Source organism: Ornithodoros turicata, chromosome 6, assembly GCF_037126465.1.
Source record: "Ornithodoros turicata isolate Travis chromosome 6, ASM3712646v1, whole genome shotgun sequence".
Classification (NCBI taxonomy): domain Eukaryota; kingdom Metazoa; phylum Arthropoda; class Arachnida; order Ixodida; family Argasidae; genus Ornithodoros; species Ornithodoros turicata.
In genome coordinates, this window is record NC_088206.1 from 19435703 (window position 1) to 19450593 (window position 14891).

General features: G+C 45.2%; 1 protein-coding gene across 2 annotated transcripts; it reads left to right on the forward strand.

Moving 5' to 3' along the window:
- Positions 1-360: 360 nt before the first annotated feature.
- On the forward strand, positions 361-14661 carry LOC135397705 (uncharacterized). Of its 2 annotated transcripts, XM_064629311.1 has the most exons (16): positions 361-439; positions 536-568; positions 2809-2823; positions 4576-4603; positions 5516-5640; positions 6806-6871; positions 7558-7719; positions 7854-8030; positions 8441-8464; positions 8560-8586; positions 10096-10131; positions 11117-11152; positions 11230-11274; positions 13579-13644; positions 13707-13744; positions 14439-14661. In XM_064629311.1, exons 1-16 carry the CDS (start codon positions 433-435, stop codon positions 14439-14441), a joined length of 888 nt encoding a protein of 295 aa, XP_064485381.1. In that variant the 5' UTR covers positions 361-432; the 3' UTR covers positions 14442-14661. The 2 variants fall into 2 exon arrangements, with proteins under 2 accessions (XP_064485381.1, XP_064485382.1); XM_064629312.1 differs by lacking the exon at positions 8560-8586.
- Positions 14662-14891: the final 230 nt, after the last annotated feature.

The following is a 14891-nucleotide window of genomic DNA, read 5'->3' on the forward strand; positions in this document are numbered from 1 at the left end:
GCTTGGTGCATCGCGGTCGCCCGTCTTCGAGTTTTGTCGTCTGCTAAACCACGTGATTTCAACATGCGGGCCAATGAGGGCACTCGCCACCGTTGCAGTGCGGATGTGACGACACCGGATACAGTTGAGCAATCTGCTGCTCGATCGTTTTGAGACCGGGCAAAAAAAAGTGCTAGCTAGCAAATTCCGAGCGCTCCGAAAGCGCCACGCGAACATGCGAGATTTGCTTCATTTTGACCAAGCGAACATGACTGCTCGAGATCTGGCAAAAAAAGTTGCTCCGAAATGACCATTCGAATTCGCCATAAGAAGAAAGTGACGAAGAGGCTGATTGTTCTCAACTGGCCCCCAAACGCCGGACTACAAAGACAGGGAGGAAGAAGAAGAAGCAGGCCTCGTAGTCGCACTGCTTATTCTACAAACTCCAGCAAAATGAATGGTTAGATTTTCTCTTGGTGCTTCACGGTCTCATCTATCGTGTTTCTCGAAGAGCGTTGTAGATGCAAACCATACGATTAAGAGCTTTCTTTTGCAGAGTCTGCGTCCTTCACGATGACCGACTCTTACGGTAAGAAACTGCTTCACGCTAATTTTGCACATTATGTCGCATATTTCAAACTTGTCATATCAGAAGGCAGAACGTAAAGACCACACTAAGAAAATTCCATAATTTTACTCGCAAGTGACTGCTATAGCTCTATTGCCAATTTGTGTGTTGTGACCTAGTTATTGCAAGAAATTCGTTTGGGCTGCACTCTGCACAGCTCTCATAAGCGAAAAGAGAGCCACTTACATTAAAGGGATATTAAACTGCGAAATCTGTGCAGTGTGCACCTCAAACGGGTATTGTGCAGCATATAGGTCATATTCCGGCAAGAAAGTTAGCAGTCAATTGTGCAGTAAAAATACTGAAATTTTTCTTATACAGTGCATAGATCGCGCTGTGAGTAGGCAGAGTGTATCCCTTGCAGTACAGTAAATGCAGGAAGTTTCGGGGGTATTCAGCCTTGTACACATTATGCCTGTTCTCCTTATCTGTCTAACCCGTCTAAGGAGACTCTTTGCTGTGAAAAATGGCTGCATCAAATACAGCCATCTTTGTTTGATGCATGTATTGGAAATAGGATGCGCCTGATTAGTAATCAGACTTCCATTTTTTCTCTGTAAATTCAAGGTCAATAGCTGCCTGTATACCCTTATTTTTGCACCACTGCTACAGGAGGTTACACGACGTCTGCGCAATTCTACGTTTATGTGAACTGGTAAACGCCGCATCAACGTCTATAAGCCGTTGTATACGGTGGCTCTTTGCATGATTCCTTCCTTTTTTTTAATAAACATGTCCCCTCCCCCGTTGTAAACCATCAATCAGCCACAGTTCTCGGGATACCTCCTCTCTACACGGCACTACACTCTTAAAAATGAACTTCACCACATAGCACGCTCCTAGCCAACCACCATCCCGAATGACAACGTTCTCGCCCCTGATTTGTTGAAAACGGGAGGAGGAGCCTATTTTGTGCCGTGCATAATGGCACAAAATAGGCTCCTCCTCCCGTTTTCAACAAATCTAGGGCGAGAACGTTGTCATTCGGGGTGATGGTTGGCTAGGAGCGTGCTATGTGGTGAAGTTCATTTTTAAGAGTGTAGCTCCACAAAGTATTCGGTAGATGCGGTAACTGCTCTCGCTAACAAAAATATTGAAGACGCTTACCTGAGCACGCTTCTGCAAATTTCAATACGACGTGTGGGATGTACTGCGTCATTTTGGTTTGGGAAGGCAAAGAAGACACTAAAGTACTGCATTCCCGTCACCTTTTGCCGCCTTCACCCTGAACCCCAACCCAAGCCACACTGACTTGATTATCATCTGTGCCATCTTATAATCCAACCCGTGATCCTCAATGCAGCCCACAAGTGTGGAGGTGGGAGAGAAAATACAAGGACTAAGGTTTCTTCCCGGGATACGCTGCTAGGCTAATGACACAGACGAGCTGCATATAATAAACCCGGGATCTCGTCGTCCAAGCCACGTGAACACGCTTTACAATAACACGACGAATCAACAAAGGATGACAATGCCATCTCAGAATCCGAGTTTACGCCAGTTTAGTTACTCTAGCATAACCATTGGCAGCAGCTGGGACATAACACACACACAAACAAACAAACAAAAATCCAGGGTCTTTTTCCAAGAATGCTTTCATGGTCAATGACTTGATCGGAACGCGTTTCGGCATTCGTCATCCCGGTCACCTTAGAACTCAACAAAAGAATGACTGTCGACCAGAGGCTCCCAGGAGCTGAACATCCAGGCCAGGTCGCCTCGTGTTTGAAGCGCACGGAATTTCGGAAATTTCCACATAGTAATTTACCATGTCGTCCAGGTTGAAGCCGAGTATAAACGAAAGAAAGGAACGAGTAACGTGAGTAACGAGTTACGAATTTTTGTAACTGAATACGTTAGTAGTTACAATTTTTAGAAAAGTAACTAGGTCGTTACTTCGTTACCAAAAAAGTAACTGGTTATTGGGTAACGAATTACTTGTAACGAATTACGTACAACTCTGAACTGTCTGTAGTGTTCTTGATGCGAAATAAAGTAAAAATGTGGATTGTTTGGTAAAACATTGCGGTTAAAACCCAGTGCTGGGGCGACGTGAATACGTTCAGAGCCGTGTTGTATCTGTCCTTGTTCATGGTCCCAGCACTGGAGGGTGTTAGCGTTTTAACGTTATGTATTTAATACGCCTCACCCAATGCTCGCACATGGTTCCATCATCAACATTCACCAATGTCTCTTTCCAGACGACAGATACCATGGTAAGAAACAAGTGATTTTCTACAAACCCTGCGTAATGCGACATGCATCGCGACATGTACAAACAGCAACATGGTATCATTTATGCCTAACCAATTTTTATTAACACATTTCATTCGTGAGCTACGGTTCAAACGACGACGTTCTTCGGTAATACAGTGAAACCCGCGAATAACGATATTGACGGTAATCGCGAATTCCCATCGTTAAACGGGACACATCGTTAAACGAGGGATGACGTAAATAGCACGTCCCCGGAAAGTCACGCGTCACCCCGCGTGTAGCAAAAGAAAAAGAAACAGATGCTAAAAAAACGCGAAGCTTTGTGACATCGCACTGGCTTGGGAAAGCAGCGATCAGAACTCGTGGCGGGAACCAGGGAACATAGCAGGACAACTTCTGTCAACACTACACGTCACCATTCCGCAAATCGGCTTCACCTAACGCCTGTGTGCTTTAAGTGAAGCTCGCTTTAGAACACTGTCGCGCAACTCGCGGGCGGAAAGCATGTGCTAGGCCTTTTGAATCATCTCGCGAATTTGAGCAGCATTGGCCAAATACGGAGACAAAAAAGCGTTACCACCTACCTCTTTCACTGACAGTATTGGAAATTGCACAGTCGCTGTCTATTTTCTTGCCTCAATATTTATTTTGGTTTAATTCTTTTGATGTGAATTTCGGATTATACGAATTTTTTCCGCTACCCCGTGATATTCGTATCATCGAGATTCTACTGTATCTTATCGCGGCGATTTTCGCCGCGAGGTTACGCGCGCGGGACAGCGCCCAACATCGTTATACGAGTACTCGGAACCGCGGTCTCCATCGCTATAGGCGAGTCGTTTCCCCATAGAAACAATGTACTGTATATTTTGACGGTAAAATCATGAACAATCGTTTTACAAGGAATATCGTTATACGCGATATCGCTATCCGCGGGTTTTGCTGTATATATATTCAGGCACTCCATATATTCAAAGTAAAAATTTTTAATGCCAAGTCCACTTTTGAAGGCATCCAGTAAACTACTTACACCTTACACTGCACCTGCACACCTAATTAAACCAGGAGTGGAATTCACTGAACCATTAATATAAGAGTCCTATCTGTTTAATTACTTGCGCCAACATATCACATTATTGAAAGAAACATGCAGGCTGCCGTTACTAATGGTGCGCTGGTTACTCTTGGTGGTAGTTAACTCGACCTCATCTGCTACTACTGGGAAACCTTGAAGCGGCGCCACCTCTGATATTCGACCTTCGTCTTCAGCAGCATTCGGAACCCTCGTTATTATGACCATGGTCGTTCCCGAAAATTTTCATAATGCGAAATTGTCATATTAACGGGGGGATTTGCAGAGGTTTCACTGCATTGTTCCCCAGGAGTACGGTCGTAAAGCGCGTATGTCAGATTATCGGGGGTCATATTAACGAGGGTTCACTTACTTCAAATATTTAAGGAAGACCACATAAGAGTAAAACAGATGCAGAGCAGCAATGTAGCTGAACTACAACTGCAAAGTCGCAATATGGGTCATTCTGCGTTGCGGATGCATTGATATAGTCAGAGCTAAACAGTCACGTATTACAAAAGCGTCTCATGGTCGGCGTGCATGTTTGTGTCGTCTGCTTGCCTGACTCCCCTGTGATGCCAGTACTAGTTCTTTTGACTGAATGTCTAAGTTCTATGTGTCTTCTAATCCTCGACCTAAGTCGACCCACTCCTAATATGATGTTTTGTTCAATTTCCAGCTGCGCTTCTCCGACCTGCGCCTCCAGAGTAAGTGTCGGCCATTGCACAATGGGTTGGAAGAATTTTGCGGTCGTGGCATCCGCATTGGTACATTTCTTTCCGCAAAAGTATCACGCCCCCATGCCGCTAGTTTGGAAAAAATATTATGTCATGAGGCGTCTGTGCTTTCTCTCGACTGCTTTATAAAATACAAGAGTCAAACTAAGAATTCATTCACTGTCGATTTACTACAATTTTCGTCCCAATCCCACTCCTAGTTCGTTAGAAGATCAAAATTTAAAATTGCGGGCAACACTGTGCCGAAATAGACTCCAACATCGCGAAGCCCATGCAATACGGCGGTGAAATTGCACTGCATGTATAAAACACTGGGCGTTGCGCAGCGACGTCTACGGCGCGCCGCGTGGAAACCGAAACCACAAGAAAAACAAAATATATATATCGATACATGAGCTCCAGTGTCACCCGCTAAAATGAGCGTTTTTCTCACAGAAGTTGTCGCCGCTAACCGGTTTTATCGCAGCACTGAAAATAAATTAAAAATATTCGGAGCGTGCTATGTTGCGAGGTGTTGATAACCAGCAAGTTCTTAAATTACACCAAACACGAAAGCTGTTTGCTTGTTGCTTTACATTAGAGACTTTTAAATAACGAACCTAAAAAAAGAATAGACATGAGTCCATGGTTCCAATATAAATGCATCCGTGTCTTCTTTTCTATGTCTTTTTTTTTTTTTTTACATGTATAAGGAAGAGAACGACGATATACCGCGAGTGCTACTCATGTTTATACATGGTAGTAAGAGGTATATGTGGCTTGAAATGAGGTCTTTCGTAGCCCATTTAGTGCATCTACGAATTTATATACGTATTATTATATTTTTTCTCCGATGAGCCACATGAAGAGCAACGCTTCGAAGCTCACGTTAATGTCCTGCAGGATAACGGACGAACCACGAAGGTTGAAGCACTGTTTCCTCGTCCTGCTTGGCGTCACATTCATCGTAGGGAGCAGTCTCATTATCAGTTATTTCATTTATGGAGGGGCGACATCGTCTGCTGAAGGTAGGATTGATTGGTGGAGCGCGTCGGTTTTTTTTTTGTTTGTTTTTGTACTGATTCCTCAAGGTGCGCAAACGCGCAAAAATTAAACGGAACGCAATGAGCCGTTACCCTGACAGCAATATAAAACGACTAGAAATAAGAAAGGTAGCAAATGTATAGCGAGCAACGTGAGTAAATGTTGAAGGAGAAAAAGGCCACCCAAGGGCCAAAATTGCTCCTCGTGGAGTGAAAAGATGCTGTTACCTTGACACGAACACAAAAGGAACGGAATTCATCCGTTGCATCACTCGTGATTTGTGATCGAAAGAAACCGCAATTTACGTTTCCCTCTTCCTCTCCTCCTCAAGAAGGCCGACGATGCGTAGCGGGCTCCCATTGGTCTCCTCAAACGATTTGTCCAATCATCGAGGGAGGACCCTTTTAGGTAACCAATCCGAAGCCTCTCCGCATTGTCGTTCTTCTTGAGGAGGAGAGAGAAATGGACAGCTTAAATTACGGTTTCTTTCTCTCATAAATCACGGACGAAGCAACCGATGAATCCTGTTCCTTCTATTTTTTTGTCAAGATAACGGCGTCTTTTATTCCGCGAGGAGAAACATTTGCTTCTTAAGTGGCCCTCTACAGTCGTGTTCGACTTAAGAAGAGAAAAAAAATCTACGAGAATGTATAGATAGTGTTGATTGGGACTGAACATGACTAAGAACGCGGAGGGACAAGGACGACACACACACTTTCCCGGGACTTTCCTGACTACTGTTGTGTGTACAAATAAATTCGGTTGCTGGTTGAACGCCTCCGTGTGTGTGTCGTCCTTGCCCCTCCGCGTTCTTAACCATGGTAAAAAAAACTAGTACGTCAGCTCTCAAAATATTACTGCGCCGCGGATAGGATGGACACAGAGAGGTCACCCTCCCTTCTTGCGCCAGATAATGTAATCCATCATGCTCTGCCTCCGTATTGGCTGTTAAGACCGGCCGTATGACACTACGCCGTGGCAGAAGGTGCGCTCCCCTACTGATGGCGCATGGTGGCGCTGCAGTATTTCTACTAGCGCGCGACTGCGTTTCTTTATCTACAGAGGCGTGCATAGTTGACGGACTACATTTCTTTTCCTTCTTAAGTTGAACACCACTATAGTTTCTTTCTTTTTTGCGCGCCCGCACAGGTTTGGAAATGATTGACAACGAAAACGGCGACGACTCCTTGGGCATTCCTGCTGCGTTGGTTCCCGGTGAGTTTGACGATGCTAATGTCCACAAGCTCTGAGGGCTACACTCTAAAAACAGGACTTCACCGCGTAGCACGCTGTGCGCCAACCATTGCCAAGGATGATAGGGTTATCGCTTCTGATTCGAAGAGAGGCGGGGGCGTACGCCTTTTTGTGGCAATTTTCATACATCCAAATTGCCACAAAAAGGCGTACGCCCACCTCTCTCTTCGAATCAGAAGCGATATAACCCCATCATTCGTGGCAATGGTTGGCTCTCAGCGTGCTACGCGGTGAAGTACGCGGTGAGTGTACGATGTGGAGGGTCGGTGTGATGTACACAGTGCACTCCTATAATGGTCCCTTCTTTGTGCTTCCATGAGTTCCTTGCTAAAATTGGCGTTCAGCTTTTGCTCCGGGAATGTTATATGTGCACTGGCGCAAGAATTGCGCTTTGGACGCTGCTACACTCTTAAAACGAAACTGCGTCGCCACACAGTTGAAGGCGAAGCATCGCACATAACGATACCGTTATCATCACTCCTGATATGTGGAAAGCGCGGGGCGTACGCCTTTCGGTGACACTTAATATATCTGCGTAAGTGTCACGGAGAGACGCACGCCTCCCGTTTTTAACCAATCAGGGAGCAGAACGATATTCTTCGGTAAGGTGGTTGACTAAGGGCGTGCTAACTTTGTTCTTCTGGAAGATCAAGCCCGAGCCAACAGAAGTCGCACGGGGCACAGAGGAGAGCACGGATGGCATTCTGACGCCGGTAGTGACAACGATACCATTACTGAAGCATCCGACATTACCCTGGGAGTCGTCTCAAGCACAGAGACTGTCCATCTTGGGCACACTCAGAAGCCAGGTAGGTCTACACCATATCTTTATTATACGTGCGTATAGGCGTGTTGTTGACCATGAACCTGAGACGGCAGATGACAGAGTCTGCACTCACTGTACACGTTGGTGGTAACTGAACCGCGCGTGCCTTTATTCCAGGACCCACAACAAAGTTTCTTAGATTAACGCAGACTACCCTGCATATAACTAACGGAACGGTCACAACACCACATAGCAGTGCTACAACACCGCACGCAGTGCTGATTACCGGTACCGCTCCGGTAACTGGACATGGTGCGACATCTACGATAAAGCGGCTGCCAAAAAGGAAAAGCGGTGAGGAGGTGGTACACTCTAAAAAAAAAAGAACAGAACTTGACCACATAGCACAATCAATGCAAAGAAATACACAGGATAATAACGTACTCCCCGTTCATAATCTCGAAATGAAGTTTTTCTTTCACTCCTGAATTGAGGAGAGAACGAGACTTACGAGAAGAGAACAAGGTTTTTGTTTCATCCTCGCACATTCAATAAACCGGGAGAGAGAAGGACGTTATTCTGAGTGACGATGATTGGCTAGGGGAGTGCTGTGCTGTGAAGTTCTGTTTTTAGAGCTTAGCTGCACTTTTGAAACAGGACTTGACCGCGTAATACTCTCCTAGCCAACCACGTGGTGACGTTCTGTTCTAGCAGTGTACTTGATTGTACTTGATTCCCACAACATTGTACGTGACCTTTTGCAGTTCGTGAGACGACGAACGACGAAGGTGAGTTCAGTATCGGTAAGAGAAGTACCATAAATTCGGTGCCTCGAATACCACTCGTTAATCATGCTGCCATTCTGTCGTTCATACACCCATAGCTACGGACAGTATCACCACCACTCGAGGTGAGTTTCTGTCCCACTGATTTCTCACCACCTTTTGATAGAGTTCGGGAGATAAAGTTTAAGTTACTCTATAACTGACAGAGACCTGAAAACAGAATTTCACCTCCTAACACACGAACAAGGCACACAACAACATCGTTATTTCACCTGCTTTGGCAAGAAAGTGCCGCGTACATCCTTTTGTGACCGGTAATCGAAATGCAAAGTGTCCCGGTAGGCGTAGGTCTCCCAGTCCCAAGAAATAAGGAGTGAGAAATAAGTACCACTCTGAACTATACGCGTATCCGCTGAGCTTATAGCACACTAACCTGCAGAGTGTGCACTCGAAAAACCTAGCTTCGCCACATGACATACTCCTGGTGAGCCATTGTTCCAAGTGGCTTCATACTCTCTGCTGATTTAATGCGTACGCCTCTTTGAGACACTTTATATGATCGTATGGGAGCACGTGAGGTCTTTCATTCGCGCACCCTCTAGGATCCCATCCAGAGATTCCGCAAGTGAAGGTGTGAGGTTGAGGTCACTCCGTGACGTGCAGAGAACCCCGCAAGCAGAACAGCAGCCACTGTGAGCTTCTGACACCTGGCTGCGCCTAGAGGCACTAAATAAGCTACGCTTCAGAGTATCGACACTGAGTTCCAAGAGCGAGCATGCGCCGTTTTGTTTCCACGCAACGCTACCCACGCGCACGCCCAGTTTAGCGCATGATGCCATCTATCGTGCGCGAGTGAAATGTTCCTTTCGTTTGCAAGCAGCTCATCAAGGTTGACGGCCTTGAGCTCACCTTGACATCCTCTGGACGCTGTGGTTGACAGTACATGGACTATCACACAACAATCATACACGAAGCGTGTATGATTGCGAAGCGTGTCTATCCCACAGGGAGCGTTATGTTAGCCGTTCTTCATAACTAACCCCGAGACTGGGGAAGAACACACTAAACAGGACTCCTGTGTGGACTCTGAAGCAGGACTCTAGTGTGTTTTTCCTGGGAAAAAACACACTAAACAGGACTCCTGTTTAGTGTGTTTTTCCCCAGTCTCAGGGTTCGTTATGAAGATCAATTATCACCAGCTCGCCTGCTTTCTCGCCGCTCTTTATGTTAGCCGTCTTTGATCCTCAAATGGGATGATACCGGTGTGGTGCGGAAACAAGATGGCGCACCTGCTCTCCCTTGGACCTCAGTGTCGATACTCTGAAGCGAAGCTTATTTAGTGATTCTAGCTACGCCATGTCAGCGGACCGTGCCGGGCCTTCAAGGTTACGCAGCCCCACTTGTGGCTTATCTTCCGGGAACGTTTCTGTAACTTATATTGTGCGGGTAACAAGGCACCGTTCGGTGAAAACATTTTCCACGGTGTCTTCTGGTGGATTGTTTGATGAATGATACTGTGTATCCAGCACTGCTAGATATTATTTCTTTGCTTCTTTAAGAGTTGTTCGTATAGACATCACGGTTACGCTGTTGCCTCAGTGCGAGTTGGGTGCAGTTTTTCTATTACTTTGCAGTACCGCACACGCCTCCGACGCCTTCTCGTCTGCCTTGTAAGTTAACCGGAAATTAATGTGTGACATGTCCTCTCGGTGTGTACCGATATAAGCTTACAGGAGCATGCATGGAAGCAGCCACTTGGAACACGATATTTCTTTCTTTGTGTGTGTGTGTGATATGAACATACTACCTTCAGGAACATTCACGCATAATATTTCATTTGGGAATCGCGAATTTCCCGAAAAAATAGTTCAGAAGAATGCACGCAGCGGGGTCCATTTCGCCCTCGGTACTCCTCGCGTGTGGTGACGTCATGTCGGCGGAGCACTTTTTATTGGATGCCGAGGGTCGTCTGCTTGCGAGAAGGACCGGTCCAGACGCGAGACGGCTGCAATACAACTGCAAAAAGAAAGATGGAGAAAAGAAGGCGCGCGTTTTACGATTGGGCCACTGACATGACGTCACAGACTGGCAGCCGGAGAAGCAACTTTTCTGACACGCGATTGAATGGTCTCTCGCGCACAAGGATTCCGCGATGCACTCATAAACCCTAATCTCTACTGCTTCTGGTGTATATATATGTGATGAACACTGGAACATCCGTCCCGAGCAATATCAGTTTAATGAATAATCGTGACCATGCACGAGCGTGAGTTCGGTCTCTTCGTCGTTACGTCACATATATATATATATTTTTTTTTTTCGAGTCCTTCCCCGATCCTTTAAGTATGAAGCTAAAGCACACCGAAGATCTGTTAGGCGACTTGTACTTCCTGCTGTTCGCCACGTTTGTGTTAACAGATTGGCAACCATAGAATTGAGATCTATGGAACGAATTCTAGCAACGTTGCAGTGGATGAGGCAATTAAACAGCAGCAATGAGGGACAGCAGCGGGATTCAGCAGTGGGGTAGTATCTCTGACCGGCAGTCGGAAGGTGCGGGTTCAAATCCTACCGCCAGTGCCTTTTCTTCAACTGCCATTATTTCGTTGAATTGTAGCCCTCGCGGAACTTACCATCATTATATATATTTTTTAGCATCCAGCAGTTCTGCGAAGCCACGACGGCCGCCGAGTAAGTGTCCTTGCATCCACGTCCTTTTGTGACGCTCCCTCGTCGAATGCGTTTTACGATGCAAAACAATCGTGCAGAACGAAGACGACGCGCTCCGAAGAAAGCAAGAACAATCACTACCAGTAAGTAGCGTGCACCATACCGTGTATTCACACGAGCGACATCCTCACGGAATATTCTATGTGGAAGAAAAAGCGAAAACACTGCTCACAGAGCCGAAGTTCCGTTCCGTGTTATGTTGAGCATTCACACGGTACGGCATATAGGGTGTGGCGTACTGCGCATTTAGCAGACGACACTTGGCAGACGACACCGTCAGCGTGTTTTCCTGTCGTCTGCTACGGAATAGCTTGTGGCTGTGTAGCAGGATATTCCCCACGGTGAGCAGTGTACGTGAAGACACGACGTTGAGCGCTCGCGCTCACGTGATAATAGAAAGCCATGACGCTTTTCGCATCTTCGGCCTCTGGGGGAATGTCGCTCGTGTGAATCCACGGATATGGTAAGATGGCACCGGAATGTCTACGTTACTTTCTCTTTTTCCGAAGCCACTAGCTATTGCCGAAGCTGTTTGTATTTCTGCCCATGTTCCGCATGTTCTGTGCGTTTGTGGTAAATTCCTGGATGACTTAAATCTAAACAGGAATTTATTTCTGAAAATTTGACTTACAGGGGCACTAAAGTGAAAAAAAATGAAAAAAAAATCTCATCGCAGAATGAAAGACGCGCGTGATCAGCCAGTTCATTAATTTTACTCACTTGAGGGTTCTTTTAATGTGCGCGGAAATCTCAGCACACGGCCGTCCCTTGCGGAGGGTAGCGGATATATAAGCAGCGTGTACCCTGCCACCGGGTTGCTGGCGTTCTCGATTGCGATCGAACCTTGGGTATCAGTAGGCGGACAATAGCTAGGGAGAGACTTTTTCGGGTTAAATGCCTTTCTCAGATTCGGGGGGTAAAAATCGGGCGCCATTTTTAAATCAGTAATTCGGGGAGAAATCGGGCGATACTTGTGCTATCGGATGTTTTTGTTTCTCCTCTTGTTTATTAGGTCCTTTCCTAATCTCTCTCTCTCTCTTTTTTTTTTTTTTTTTGGCGGTATCGTGATCTTCCAGCGGTAATCCCCGAAGGCATAGAAAGTGTTGACACACATGGCTGTATTGCTGGGAATATAACTGACCCATTCTTATATGTGTTACACGCAGTGATGGCCAGTAGTTAACTACATGTAGTTAAACTACTAGTTAAACTACCTGATTGTAGTTCAAAAGTAGTTATCAACTACTTGCAGAAATGTAGTGGCAACTACTAGTTAAACTACTATTTCGAGTAGTTAACTACAGTAGTTAGGTTGCTGCAGGCGCCAACTACTTCCGATTTTGCCGCAAGCTTTACGGCACGATTGTGCTTCCGACTCTTACCTTGAGCTACTTGTTTGATGAGAACGGAGGTGCAGAGCAATTGTGCCGGGCATATGTACTAAATCTTTACTTCTATCACTGCTTGTGATTCATATTTAGGTGTCCAAGAACACTATCGAATGGAATTGGTGTTGATGTACAACGTTAAGTAGTTATAGATGTAGTTAAAATACATTGCAGTAGTTAAAGAAGTAGTTTTAACTACCTCCCCTGAAAAGTAGTTGAACTACTAGTTAAACTACTCCATTGTGAAGTAGTTAGTAGTTATAGTTAAACTACTGTAGAAGTAGTTAGTGGCCATCACTGGTTACACGTGACCACCTTTGTTCGTCTTCAGTGGAAACGTCACTTGAGGATTTCGTAGTGACTGGAATTCGGGGAGAAATCGGGTTTAACCCGAATTGGTCGGTGGTCAGTTCGGGGGGGGGGGATAACCTGGCGGAATCGGGTTTAACCTGAAAAAGTCACTCCCTAACAATAGTTGGTGAGACTCGAGTGTTGCCGTTTTTCTTTGTTGTTCGTTAGGCCTCCGCACTTTACTCTTTCCTGATTTGTTAAAAACGATAGGCGTTTTGAGGACACTTTGCATCTACGTTATGCTCGCAGAAGGCCAGCACCTCGCACTCAAACCAGGACACACTATAAACAATGGTTCACTTTGTTATGTAGTGAAGTTCTCTTTTGAGAGCATACCTGCACCAAGGAGTGTTGCTACGCAATATGTGCAGAGAAATAGACCTTTTTAGAGAAGCAAGCGCCACCTGCGGCACGCAAGGGAACATTACGAGACGGTCAGAGGCGGAGGTAGATGAAGAACAACAACATTCCCGATCTGCGCTGCAGCAGCAGCGTCAGCAGGGGTAAACCATAACCGAAGCAGACGACAGAGCAGTGTCCCTAGTTCCCATGCTGCTTTGCGCCGCGCGCTTGGTGGCGCGCGCATCTTTTTAAAATCGTCTATTGCACTCGTGCTGTCGTTGGGTAAAAGACGTTTCTCTGTTTCAGGCACAAAGGGTTCCACCCCAGTTCAAGAGGTGATCGTATCCATCTTTGAAACCGTCTTGGTTCCAAGTACGCGGACGTTGCTCACTCTCGCCACGGTTTGAACTCACGTGTGAATTTTGTTTTTGCAGCTGACCCGATCACCACCACCACGATTGCTACCACTTTGGTACGAGCGCCTTTACGAGAGCGTCTAGCCTTTTAACTTTGATTCATTTTACTTTTTTCTTTCAAATGGCATTAATTCAAAGTACCTACTCTTGAATAGTAACTGAATTACAGGTAACTGATAGCTCGGTCTAACTACCACTCGTGGTAAATGTAACTGTAAAATGTGTCTGTAATTGAGATAGTGCCGTAGCGTTATATTTCCATCTTGATGAAACAAACAAAGACCCGTCCCTAACCGAAGGGATGTCCCTTTTGTTGAAGAGACGGAAACTTGTTGATGATTGGTTTGAGAAGTAACTATACAGCTTAATTTATAACGGGCATGTGACGTAACTTCAGCTAGACAGTGCATATCTAGGCTGAAATGAGAATTTTAATTAAAAATTGAATTTAGTCGTGTGGGTCGTTTGTTACAAAGTATCTACGCAGTAGCAAAGCTATAATCCAACGTGGTAACTGCACGACCTAAGCACAGAACTCCACTTCCATAAGACGCTCATAAAAATCCGTCATTCAGAATGATAGCGTTCTCTTTCCTGATTCGTTGGAACTCCGAAGTGTGCGCCTTTTTGTAGAAATTAACGCGTGTATATATTGAGAACTTCCCACATTTTGTTTCTGTTTCACTCCTGTACCATTTTTGCTCATTGCGTTGCTCTTGCGATTTATATATCTGCTTGAAAATCTTGCAGTAAAGCCGCAGCCCTGCACAAGGACCATGAAGTGATGAAGGCGGGAGATGTGGAGCGATATCGACGGATTTTTTCTTCGAAACATAATTTCATCTATATGGCCAAATTTAAAGATTTTTCTTCTTTTGGCGGTTGCTGTGTTTGTAGTGATATATACTATTTGCTCTGTGACAACCTTGTTGTAAAAATGCACATATCGCTCATAAAATGCGTCGCTGATGCATGTTTTGAAACTATACTTTTACCCATTGTTAAATCACACGAATCATTGTTAAATTGCACCTTTATCTTATGCATGTCTTCTTTCAACGTGACCCACTTAACGGTATATTGTAAAGCAACAGATAGACAAGCACAGACAAATAAAATAAATTATATCTTAAATAATATAATTCACATATAATATATATAATATATATATATATATATAATCTAAAATTGATATTTTATCAG